The 12,676-nt window shown below is 40.3% G+C and overlaps 1 protein-coding gene across 2 annotated transcripts; it reads right to left on the reverse strand.

Annotated features, from left to right (window-relative positions):
• Positions 1 to 7,665: 7,665 nt before the first annotated feature.
• Positions 7,666 to 12,665, reverse strand: LOC119082808. Of its 2 annotated transcripts, none has more exons than XM_037192456.1 (5): positions 12,459 to 12,665; positions 12,190 to 12,386; positions 11,805 to 12,088; positions 11,556 to 11,739; positions 7,666 to 11,486 (listed from the first exon to the last, which is right to left on the reverse strand). In XM_037192456.1, exons 1-5 carry the CDS (start codon positions 12,476 to 12,478, stop codon positions 7,723 to 7,725), a joined length of 4,449 nt encoding a protein of 1,482 aa, XP_037048351.1. In that variant the 5' UTR covers positions 12,479 to 12,665; the 3' UTR covers positions 7,666 to 7,722. The 2 variants fall into 2 exon arrangements, with proteins under 2 accessions (XP_037048351.1, XP_037048349.1); XM_037192454.1 differs by having other exon boundaries at positions 11,556 to 11,742; positions 12,459 to 12,664.
• Positions 12,666 to 12,676: the final 11 nt, after the last annotated feature.

A 12,676-nucleotide genomic window follows, 5' to 3' on the forward strand; every position in this document is an offset into this window, starting at 1 on the left:
CTGAGATGTTTACTCTTTGACAGCCAATCACCGACTACAGTATGTCGTTGTTTTGGCAAAGATGTTTACTCTTGGACAGCCAATCATCGACTGACGTACACCATTGTTTTGGCAGATATGTTTACTCTTTGACAGCCAATCATCGACTGAAGTATGCCATTGTTTTTCAGAGATGTTTACTCTTCGACAGCCAATCATCGACTGAAGTATGTCCTTGTTTTGGCAAAGATGTTTACTCTTTGACAGCCAATCATCGACTACAGTATGTCCTTGTTTTGACAAAGCTGTTTACTCTTTGACAGCCAATCATCGACTGAAGTATACCATTGTTTAGGCTGAGATGTTTACTCTTTGACAGCCAATCATCGACTGAAGTATACCATTGTTTAGGCTGAGATGTTTACTCTTTGACAGCCAATCATCGACTGAAGTATACCATTGTTTAGGCTGAGATGTTTACTCTTTGACAGCCAATCATCGACTGAAGTGTACCATTGTTTAGGCTGAGATGTTTACTCTTTGACAGCCAATCACCGACTACAGTATGTCGTTGTTTTGGCAAAGATGTTTACTCTTGGACAGCCAATCATCGACTGACGTACACCATTGTTTTGGCAGATATGTTTACTCTTTGACAGCCAATCATCGACTGAAGTATGCCATTGTTTTTCAGAGATGTTTACTCTTCGACAGCCAATCATCGACTGAAGTATGTCCTTGTTTTGGCAAAGATGTTTACTCTTTGACAGCCAATCATCGACTACAGTATGTCCTTGTTTTGACAAAAATGTTTACTCTTTGACAGCCAATCATCGACTGAAGTATACCATTGTCTAGGCTGAGATGTTTATTCTTTGACAGCCAATCATCGACTGAAGTATACTATTGTTTTGACAGATATGTTTACTCTTTGACAACCAATCATCGACTGAAGCATACCATTGTTTTTCAGAGATGTTTATTCTTTGACAGCCAATCATCGACTGAAGTATACCATTGTTAAGGCTAAGATTTTTACTCTTTGACAGCCAATCATCGACTGAAGTGTACCATTGTTTAGGCTGAGATGTTTACTCTTTGACAGCCAATCACCGACTACAGTATGTCGTTGTTTTGGCAAAGATGTTTACTCTTGGACAGCCAATCATCGACTGACGTACACCATTGTTTTGGCAGATATGTTTACTCTTTGACAGCCAATCATCGACTGAAGTATGCCATTGTTTTTCAGAGATGTTTACTCTTCGACAGCCAATCCTCGACTGAAGTATGTCCTTGTTTTAACAAAGATGTTTACTCTTTGACAGCCAATCATCGAGTGAAGTATACCATTGTTTTGGCAGATATGTTTACTCTTTGACAGCCAATCATCGACTGAAGTATACCATTGTTTACGCTGAGATGTTTACTCTTTGACAGCCAATCATCGACTGAAGTATACTATTGTTTTGGCAAAGATGTTTACTCTTTGACAGCCAATCATCGACTGAAGTATACCATTGTTTAGGCTGAGATGTTTACTCTTTGACAGCCAATCATCGACTGAAGTATACTATTGTTTTGGCAGATATGTTCACTCTTTGACAACAAATCATCGACTGAAGCATACCATTGTTTTTCAGAGATGTTTATTCTTTGACAGCCAATTATCGACTGAAGTATGTCCTTGTTTTGGCAAAGATGTTTACTCTTTGACAGCCAATCATCGACTGAAGTATACCATTGTTTAGGCTGAGATGTTTACTCTTTGATAGCCAATCATCGACTGAAGTATACCATTGTTTAGGCTGAGATGTTTACTCTTTGACAGCCAATCATCGACTGAAGTATACTATTGTTTTGGCAGATATGTTTACTCTTTGACAACCAATCATCGACTGAAGCATACCGTTGTTTTTCAGAGATGTTTATTCTTTGACAGCCAATCATCGACTGAAGTATACCATTGTTAAGGCTAAGATTTTTACTCTTTGACAGCCAATCATCGACTGAAGTGTACCATTGTTTAGGCTGAGATGTTTACTCTTTGACAGCCAATCACCGACTACAGTATGTCCTTGTTTTGGCAAAGATGTTTACTCTTGGACAGCCAATCATCGACTGACGTACACCATTGTTTTGGCAGATATGTTTACTCTTTGACAGCCAATCATCGACTGAAGTATGCCATTGTTTTTCAGAGATGTTTACTCTTTGACAGCCAATCATCGACTGAAGTGTACCATTGTTGAGGCTGAGATGTTTACTCTTTGACAGCCAATCATCGACTGAAGTATACCATTGTTTTTCAGAGATGTTTACTCTTTGACAGCCAATCACCAACTACAGTATGTCCTTGTGTTGGCAGAGATGTTTGCTCTTTGACAGCCAATCATCGACTAAAGTATGTCCTTGTTTTTCAGAGATGTTTACTCTTTGACAGCCAATCATCGACTGAAGTGTACCATTGTTTAGGCTGAGATGTTTACTCTTTGACAGCCAATCACCGACTACAGTACGTCCTTGTTTTGGCAAAGATGTTTCCTCTTGGACAGCCAATCATCGACTGACGTACACCATTGTTTTGGCAGATATGTTTACTATTTGACAGCCAATCATCGACTGAAGTATGCCATTGTTTTTCAGAGATGTTTACTCTTTGACAGCCAATCATCGACTACAGTATGTCCTTGTTTTGACAAAGATGTTTACTCTTTGACAGCCAATCATCGACTGAAGTATACCATTGTTTAGGCTGAGATGTTTACTCTTTGACAGCCAATCATCGACTGAAGTATACTATTGTTTTGGCAGATATGTTTACTCTTTGACAACCAATCATCGACTGAAGCATACCATTGTTTTTCAGAGATGTTTATTCTTTGACAGCCAATCATCGACTGAAGTATGTCCTTGTTTTGGCAAAGATGTTTACTCTTTGACAGCCAATCATCGACTGAAGTATACCATTGTTTAGGCTGAGATGTTTACTCTTTGACAGCCAATCATCGACTGAAGTATACTATTTTTTTGGCAGATATGTTTACTCTTTGACAACCAATCATCGACTGAAGCATACCATTGTTTTTCAGAGATGTTTATTCTTTGACAGCCAATCATCGACTGAAGTATACCATTGTTTAGGCTGAGATGTTTACTCTTTGACAGCCAATCATCGACTGAAGTATACTATTGTTTTGGCAGATATGTTTACTCTTTGACAACCAATCATCGACTGAAGCATACCATTGTTTTTCAGAGATGTTTATTCTTTGACAGCCAATCATCGACTGAAGTATGTCCTTGTTTTGGCAAAGATGTTTACTCTTTGACAGCCAATCATCGACTGAAGTATACCATTGTTTAGGCTGAGATGTTTACTCTTTGACAACCAATCATCGACTGAAGCATATCATTGTTTTTCAGAGATGTTTATTCTTTGACAGCCAATCATCGACTGAAGTATGTCCTTGTTTTGGCAAAGATGTTTACTCTTTGACAGCCAATCATCGACTGAAGTACACCATTGTTTTGGCAGATATGTTTACTCTTTGACAGCCAATCATCGACTGAAGTGTACCATTGTTTAGGCTGAGATGTTTTTAGACCCGTACGAAGTACTGGGGTCTTATAGGTTTACGCATACGTTTGTAACACGTCGAATTGGACTCCCTGAGTAAGGGGAAACCTATTGTGGTTGTCTAGAGATGCCAAATCAGTGAAAAAAATGTCCGTCTGTACATCTGTCCGTCTGTCTGCACGATAACTTGAGTAAAACGCATCCGATTTTGAAAATTGTTTTTTTTCCCGTTTGGTAATGTCAAATGACAGGCTAAGTTCGAAGATGAGTGATTTTGGATCGACCCCTCCCGAGCTGTGGCCCAATAAGTGCTTTACGGTTTTTCGAAGATATCTCCGGACATTTAAACGTTACACTTGTAAGTGATACGTCAAATAAAAGGTATTTACAATACCGATCGACAAAAAAAAGTTTATGGAAATCGGATGACCGACTCGTTAGTTAGACCCCTTGGTGTGAAACAGGCACAGGGCGGCAAGCAGTTTTTGCTTGTAGGTCGGCCACATTTAAACATATTTCGTCTGTTTTAGCTTTATATAGTACGGTATTGACCGTACCAATCAGGGAAAAAAAAGTTTTTGAAATTATGTTCTCCGGAGCGGGAGCTAGGTCTCTTGGAGTGAGCTCTTATCTGGCTACTCGGCCGTACAGTGAACGTGGAGGATTTTGTCAATATCTCGAGTAAATTTTGACCGAATTTCATGAATTTTTTTTTGTTTGAAAGGTATTAACGAATGTAAAGCGTCGGTAAAATCTCCGGTCTCCTAACAAAATGGCTGTCGGTGGCCATATTGGTACTTAGAGAGTTTCTGTTAACATGGAAATTATTTGTTATGTGTGTGGGGTGTTTCAGGCATTCCATATATGGACATCTTTATATATCTATATTCATCCATATTGAGCTATATACAGGCATATAGAGCTATATAATAGCATATTCATCTGTGAAATGTTTATTTATAGGAAAATATAGGTAAATATAGCGGTATATAGCTGTTTAAATAGGAATTTATGAAAGTTGACTTCGTACGGGGCTGTCTATATTGCCTCTGGCAATTTATTTGTATATGATAACAAGGCAAAGAGTGGATAACGCAAGTGATTTCAAAGCGCGAATAGCTTTTCAGTAGAGAATGAAGTAAAAGAAATGAAGAGTTTCACAGTAAAGTCTTTTGATACAAATAGGTGTTTCGTACGGGTCGGCGTTAGCTATGTTTTCTTTGAGAGCCAATCACCGACTACAGTATGTCCTTGTTTTGGCAAAGATGTTTACTCTTTGACAGCCAATCATCGACTGAAGTATACCATTGTTTAGGCTGAGATGTTTACTCTTTGACAGCCAATCACCGACTACATTATGTCCTTGTTTTGGCAAAGACGTTTACTCTTCGACAACCAATCATCGACTGAAGTGTACCTTTGTTTTTCAGAGACGTTTACTCTTTGACAGCCAATCATCGACTGAAGTATACCATTGTTTTTCAGAGATGTTTACTCTTTGACAGCCAATCATCGACTGAAGTATGTCCTTGTTTTTCAGAGATGTTTACTCTTTGACAGCCAATCATTGACTGAAGTGTAGCATTGTTTAGGCTGAGAGGTTTACTCTTTGACAGCCAATGACCGACTACAGTAAGTCCTTGTTTTTGCAAAGATGTTTACTCTTTGACAGCCAATCATAGATTGATGTATACCATTGTTTAGGCTGAGATGTTTACTTTTTGACAGCTAATCATCGACTGAAGTATACAATTGTTTTGGCAGATATGTTTACTATTTGACAGCCAGTCATCGACTGAAGTATACTATTGTTTTTCAGAGATGTTTACTCTTTGACAACCAATCACCGACTACAGTAAAAAATTTGGTTTTTTAGGTCCGGTCCAAGCTCGGCCCGACAGATTTGAAGCCCGCCCGGCCCAGGCCCGGTCGGGCCGGATAAAAACCCGGGCGGCCCGACATTTTCGGGCGGCCCGCACATCTCTAATACAATGGTTTTTAGAGATGTTTACTCTTTGACAACCAATCATCGACTGAAGTATGTCCTTGTTTTTCAGAGATGTTTACTCTTTGACAGCCAATCATCGACTGAAGTGTACCATTGTTTAGGCTGAGATGTTTACTCTTTGACAGCCAATCACCGACTACAGTATGTCCTTGTTTTGGCAAAGACGTTTACTCTTTGACAGCCAATCATCGACTGAAGTGTACCATTGTTTTTCAGAGATGTTTACTCTTTGACAGCCAATGACCGACTACAGTATGTCCTTGTTTTGGCAGATATTTTTACTCTTTGACAGCCAATCATCGACTGAAGTATACCATTGTTTTTCAGAGATGTTTACTCTTTGACAGCCAATCACCGACTACAGTATGTCCTTGTTTTGGCAAAGACGTTTACTCTTTGACAGCCAATCATAGATTGATGTATACCATTGTTTAGGCTGAGATGTTTACTTTTTGACAGCCAATCATCGACTGAAGTATACTATTGTTTTGGCAGATATGTTTACTCTTTGACAGCCAATCATCGACTGAAGTATACTATTGTTTTTCAGAGATGTTTACTCCTTGACAGCCAATCATCGACTGAAGTATACCATTGTTTTTAAGAGATGTTTACTCTTTGACAGCCAATCATCGACTGAAGTATACCATTGTTTTTCAGAGATGTTTACTCTTTGACAGCCAATCATCGACTGAAGTATGTCCTTGTTTTGACAAAGACGTTTACTCTTTGACAGCCAATCAGCGACTACAGTATATCCTTGTTTTGGCAAAGTTGTTTACTCTTTGACAGCCAATGACCGACTACAGTATGTCCTTGTTTTGGCAGATATTTTTACTCTTTGACAGCCAATCATCGACTGAAGTATACCATTGTTTTTCAGAGATGTTTACTCTTTGACAGCCAATCACCGACTACAGTATGTCCTTGTTTTGGCAAAGATGTTTATTCTTTGACAGCCAATCATAGATTGATGTATACCATTGTTTAGGCTGAGATGTTTACTTTTTGGTAGCCAATCATCGACTGAAGTATACTATCGTTTTGGCAGATATGTTTACTCTTTGACAGCCAATCATCGACTGAAATATACTATTGTTTTTCAGAGATGTTTACTCTTTGACAACCAATCATCGACTGAAGTATACCATTGTTTTTCAGAGATGTTTACTCTTTGACAGCCAATCATCGACTGAAGTCGTCTGAACATCTGAACCATTAACCGTAAATAAAAATTCTGCCCTGACCAAATTTCGAACCACCGACCACCGACACCAAACCCAAAGCTCATCGAGCAACACCTCTAACCATTCGGCTATTAGTAGATGTCAATGCTAGTGTAAAAGTCCAAAAATAGTTCAGTTCATAGTAGAATTTTGAAATTTGGACCAGTGGTACAGCTTGCCACTCTGATTCGAAAACAATTAACAGACCTTGAAAAAACCCCACCCACCTCCCACCACCACCTTTTTGGGTGGAATTGGTTTTACAGATTTTTAATGACTTTCTAATGTCGCAATAAGTCTTTATTTGACAGTAATGCAAATGAAATGAATAAAAATGAAAATGGACTGGACATGGTATGACTGGCCCTACTTGAGCCAGGGCTTCTTAAGTGTTTGAGGGTTTTTTAAGTATATCTACTAAATCTACTATATATTGAGATATATAATCGCAGTGAACCAATTTTTGAAGCTTACATAAATGCAGTTTACTTGATCGTTCATACGGAAAGAAAAAATTCATTTATTGTGAATGTTATGGGATGATTATAATAGTTGTCGCACGATGTCACATCTAGTGACAAAAACTAACACTTTTCGCAACTAGTTGCATAAATTACTATTATATAACATCACTTCGTTTATTTTTATTTTTGAGCGTGAAAGTGTATTCCACTAAATTTGTATTTTTGTGCAGTGGTCTGGAAACTGTTGACACCATTTTAATCTTGTTTGCCGTCTGTTAAAGGTGGAGATTAGGGACTTCTCGAGAAATTGTTCTAAAAATTTATTAGATTTGAGGAGCAAAATTTTTGAGGTTTCTTCTTCTTCTTTGGGGACCATAGGCAACGGCATAAAAACACAATTAATTTCAGTTTTGTATGAAAATCGAAACAATTTTTTTCCCTTTTATTTACAATAAAAACTTAAAATCACCAATTTTGTTGTCTCGTTTTATCATTGATTTCTGGACAAATTGTGCTCAAATTGAAATTTGTCACTAAATTTCCACCACCACCACCACCGCCAACATTTCCGTGTAACATCGGATTACCCCCTTGATTATTATCATTCATTTGCTGTGTCGCTGATGGATATAGGGATGTCTTTGACAAACTGCTCGGATAGTTCAGATGTGATGTATAGGTGAAGTCCTCATTCGATGGTATATTCGGTGTTGGTATCAACGGTGGATGCGGAATTATCGGAGTGTTGATATTCAGAGAAGGAGTAAAATAATTTGCCGACGAATTGGGATCGTATGATGGGAACAGGTCCTGTTTGAATTGCTTTTTGTTTGAGTTCGGATACGAACGACTTTGATTGTACGAAGTGGTTAGCTGGGAGGAATTTTTATATTGAGTCGACTGTTGGCACAGTTTGCCGGAAGGATGGGGTAACGAATAGAAATTGTTTTGTGCCGTATGACTTCCGTACGCAGTGTCTGCGATCCCAGTCAAATGTTTAGTGGACGGTGCACTTGATCGACTTGTTTTATTGTGAAATTGTTGGTCAGAGTAACTGCCACCGCAGAAATATTCGTTTGTATCGGAGATCTGAGGGAAGTACGAGTTGTTGTAGTAATTGTAATTGGACTCATTCAGGTAGTCCATATTATTGAAGGTGTCTAACTGATTACAGTAATCCGATTGATTGCCGTAGGTCGGAAGAGATTTCGTTTCTTTCTTCGACGGATGAACGGATATCAGAGCTTCGGCCGAATAACTGTTTGAATTATTCGGTTTTTGCGGCTCGTTATAGGCAAATGATTCGACAAAAATGTTGGGAGTGAAATTGGACACATTAGACGGAGGCTTGGCAACCTTTTTCGACTCCTTGTGCTTGAATCGCGACTGATTGTTGCTGTTACTCTTCGTGGTTTTCGGTTGCATCACAGAGTCATCGTACGATTTCGATTGACCCGCGGTTTTCGGATGATCGACCAATTGGCTGACAGAGAAATATGAATTGGTTGGATTAGGCGCAACATTTTGCTGGGGCAAGTGCATGTGACTCATATGTGTCCCTTGCATTGGTTTCGAACTCTTGTTTCTCTCAGTCGACGATATTTGTGGCTTCGGAGTTATGGAATTGTTCAACGCAAGATCACCATGCAAGTTGGGTAAGGTGGTCGAATTGAAGCTCGGGGTGTCGATCATTTTGTTTGGCGACCACTGGAAGTTCTCCTCGCCAATTTGATGACCGAAATAAATGTCGGCGTTTTTCTGACTGTTCGTTAGTTGGGACGTTGGCTGCGGAATAAACTGATTGGACAAGGAAGCTGGCTGAGTGTAGTCTATTGGAGGTATGATTGGATAGTCGTTTTTCTGCAGATCCGTTGTCGAAGTCATCCAATTGACGTGTTGTTTCGGGTTTGATTTTTCGACTTTCTGGACTGTATCCTTGATTTTGATTTGATCGGATGGATGTACCGCTGCCTCTTTCGGACAATGCTTGTAGCTACCTTTCTTGTCCGAATGTGATTCACTTTTCACTGGGGTTACTGGCTTAGGTCGGGTTTCCGTCAAGAAATTCTGGTCAATCGAAAACGAACTTTGCGACGGATATTTCGATGTGACTTTGTTCGTGGTGCTGGTCAGCGAAAACGAAAACTGTGACGTCTCCCGGCATGTTGAGTATGGTGTAATCGGTGCTGGTATCGACGCTATATTCTCGAAGGCAAATGGATTGAAGTCTTGGTATGACGTCGAATGCGTTGTTGGTAAATAGTTTTGCGATTGCTGGCACGATGCTAGCGTCGTACTTTTCGAATTCGAAACGGTGCTGATGGGTGTCGTCAACGAGAAGGTGAACGGCGTTTGGGGCGTATAGTCCAAGGCTTTTTGGTTGGACGATGATGATAGTGACAGTGCACTCGTGTACATGTTTGGCCGCATTATTGAGCTGGGATAATCTGGCAAGTTTGAGTGTGTGGTACCGATGCTGGTCAACGATGTGTAGAATCCATCTACAGCAGAGCTCGTCGAATGACTCGGCTTGAAGAACGTTTTATCCACCGATGTAGATGCCGTGGTCTTAGCTGTGTTGTCTTGGTATGGCTTCGGGTTGGTAGAACTTATGTCTGTTGTTCCGCAGGAGAAGTTCGACAGCGAAGTACTGGAATAAGTGGTTGTGTTGGTGGAATATGAGTGCAATGAATTGAACTGGTTTTCACGACAACTCTTGATCGAATCACTTGTATCAGCTGCGCTGACTGCCATAGGTTGTGTAAAGTTGAAGGGACCATTCGGTGTTTCGACAGTTTTCCTCGACTTCGCTTGTGAAGTAATAGCATGCGACATTATAGACGGAACCGCAGCTGTGAGATTATAATTAGCACTTTCTGACGCCGTAGTCTTTGTGTCGGATGTGGTAACCGTAGTAGCTCCTTTATCGTAACTGTAAACGGTTGAATAAGAGCTCGGTGTGTTGACACTACAGGATGCAGTGACGTTTCTGAGAAATAGATTTTCTAACGGCGTCGTCTCGGTTCTCTTCACCTGTTCAATCGTATCAGTTAAGCGATGCATTAAGGATGGAGGCTCTAAGCTATGTAAAACGGTCGATGATGAAGTTATGAAATCCATGGCCGTATGATTTCGAACATAATCGTCAGTTGACACTGTCGAAATCTTCGGCTGAGCCATTGACAACAGACTGTCCTGAGTGGTAGAGGCAGCGGTTACATTCGAACTGCTTTCGTCGTTCGTTGACTTTCGATGTCTCTTTGATGGCGAGCTCTTATAACTCAGGGTACCGATTTCAGGCAGATATGTTGAGGTACACGTCACACTTACTCTTAAACCAGTATCAGTCTTGACTTCTGAGCAGGAGCTTATGATTGGCTTCAATTGAAAATCGAACGACATGGACGCTGCACTCTTCTCAACGCAAATCTCGTTCTGTTTATCTCTGTTGGGCTTTGAACTCGTTTCACAATGAACAGTTTCACTTCCAACTGCATCTCCAACAAATCTATCATAATCCTTCGTTGTCAGCAAACTGGAAATGTTTTCCAAGATGTTTGCTTCGCTTGCCGGTTTGTTGGTGCTGTGAGGCTGTTGAATTGATTGCGAGTCGTGCGCTTCGTGTTCATCATCACCAATACGAACGCCAGCAGATGAGACCACTGGAAATGACATGAGGAAGGCAGCTGTTGGGGACAGTGATTCGTTGTTGTCGTTGGAATCATTTTGTGGTATTTGAAGGCTTGCCAGAATGTCGTTAGATAGTTCGGGCTGTGGAAGTGTCGGTTCAGTTGTCTCTATGCGATTGTTGTCGGATTGCGTGTCCTGCTGCTTCGACACATCATTTTCGTTAACTTTCGCATCAGGCACTGAATTTGGATCGCATTTATTTCCATCTGAATCGATCACTGCATCGTCCGTTGACTTTTTCAGCGACGTAATCGATTTCGATTCTGTCGCGCATTTCCGTTCTCGTTCGATTTCTTTCTTAGTTCTGCGAATTCGCTGTCGTCGCGGAACGGTCTTCGATTTTAACGGCGAAATTGCAATTTTTCCTGGCACTCCTTTTGGAGCAACCGGTTTGGGCAGCAGAGTGCTCACTTTTGGTAATGCATTCACGACAATTATTGGTCCTGATTCGAGGTTGATCGATTTCTTTATGTTGGAAATGGGTAGCAGAATGCCAGTGGCTACAACGGATGTAACTCGTGGGCTGGGTTTCAATTCCGCTGTGAAAGATAACAGAAAAATTCGTTCAGATCGAAGGTATTTAGGAGTGCACTGACCGGTTAACCAACCTTTCAATTCTTTTGGTTCACTGTTCGCATTCGGTATTGCACTTGATGGTTTATCATCCACGACTTTTTCGATGACGTTACCATCGTCAGCCTTTGCAGGATCGCCATTCTGTTCCTTCACCTTTGTGTTGTCAGCGACAGTGGGTTCATCTTCGGCATTATTCATTTTTTTCTTGTCGCCTTTCTTCTGAAATAGGTATACCTATACTGTAAAAACCGAAACCTCTTCCACCATCCCTTCCGTCTTACATTCAATTTGATTTTCCTCTTCTTCTGCTGCACCTCCTCATCGTCGTGTAACGTTTGAAGTTTTCTCTTCCCTTTGCCTTTTCCATTCTTCGGCGGTCTTCCATTTTGCTTGACATACAATTCGTTTAGGTCATTTTCGTCCAGCGGACTGGTAACGATGCAGTTGAAAATTTTGGGCTCTGTGAACGATGGAGCTGTTCCACCGCATTTCTTCACAAGTGCCAACAGTACCTTATTGCGTACAATGAGCACTTTGAATGCTTCCTCCAACTCTAAGATGGTGTCTGGAATGAATCAGATACGGTGATGAGTATGACAACAATGTCTCGCAGTCGTTCGGAATCTCATGAAAGAGCATAGTGAATCAATATCGGGGTGTACTCACTCAATATGTCCTTGTGACTACCAGCCAGCAGCTCCTTCAACTTGTGTTGCAAGTCCTTAATCAGGAGAATAGATTTTTGGATAATTTCGATTTTGCTGAACGGTGCCGCATCGTCATAGTTCGGTAGAAATTTAGCCAAAATATCAAACGATTTGTTCAAGCGATCTCTTCTCTCCTTTTCCCAAGCCCGATTGTTCCTTGATGAAATTAATGGTTCAATTTAATGAAATCTGTCCAATTTCCCGACAATATATTGACTTTTCACTTACTCCGTTCTTCCTTTAGTCATTTCAATTTCTTATGCATTGTGGGTCGTTTGTGATAATTTTCGCGTAAACAAAAATAAGAATTTTTCTTGGCGAACTACAATAGGAGAACGAGAAGGACTGACGAACAATGGTTAAAGATGCAACAATTTTTCGCGAATTTAATATTTTCATCTGTCAATGTCACAATACAAAATGTTGAGCACAAAAGTGAAAAGATT

The sequence above is a fragment of the Bradysia coprophila genome, unplaced genomic scaffold (assembly GCF_014529535.1).
Source record: "Bradysia coprophila strain Holo2 unplaced genomic scaffold, BU_Bcop_v1 contig_494, whole genome shotgun sequence".
NCBI classification, from domain to species: Eukaryota; Metazoa; Arthropoda; class Insecta; order Diptera; family Sciaridae; genus Bradysia; species Bradysia coprophila.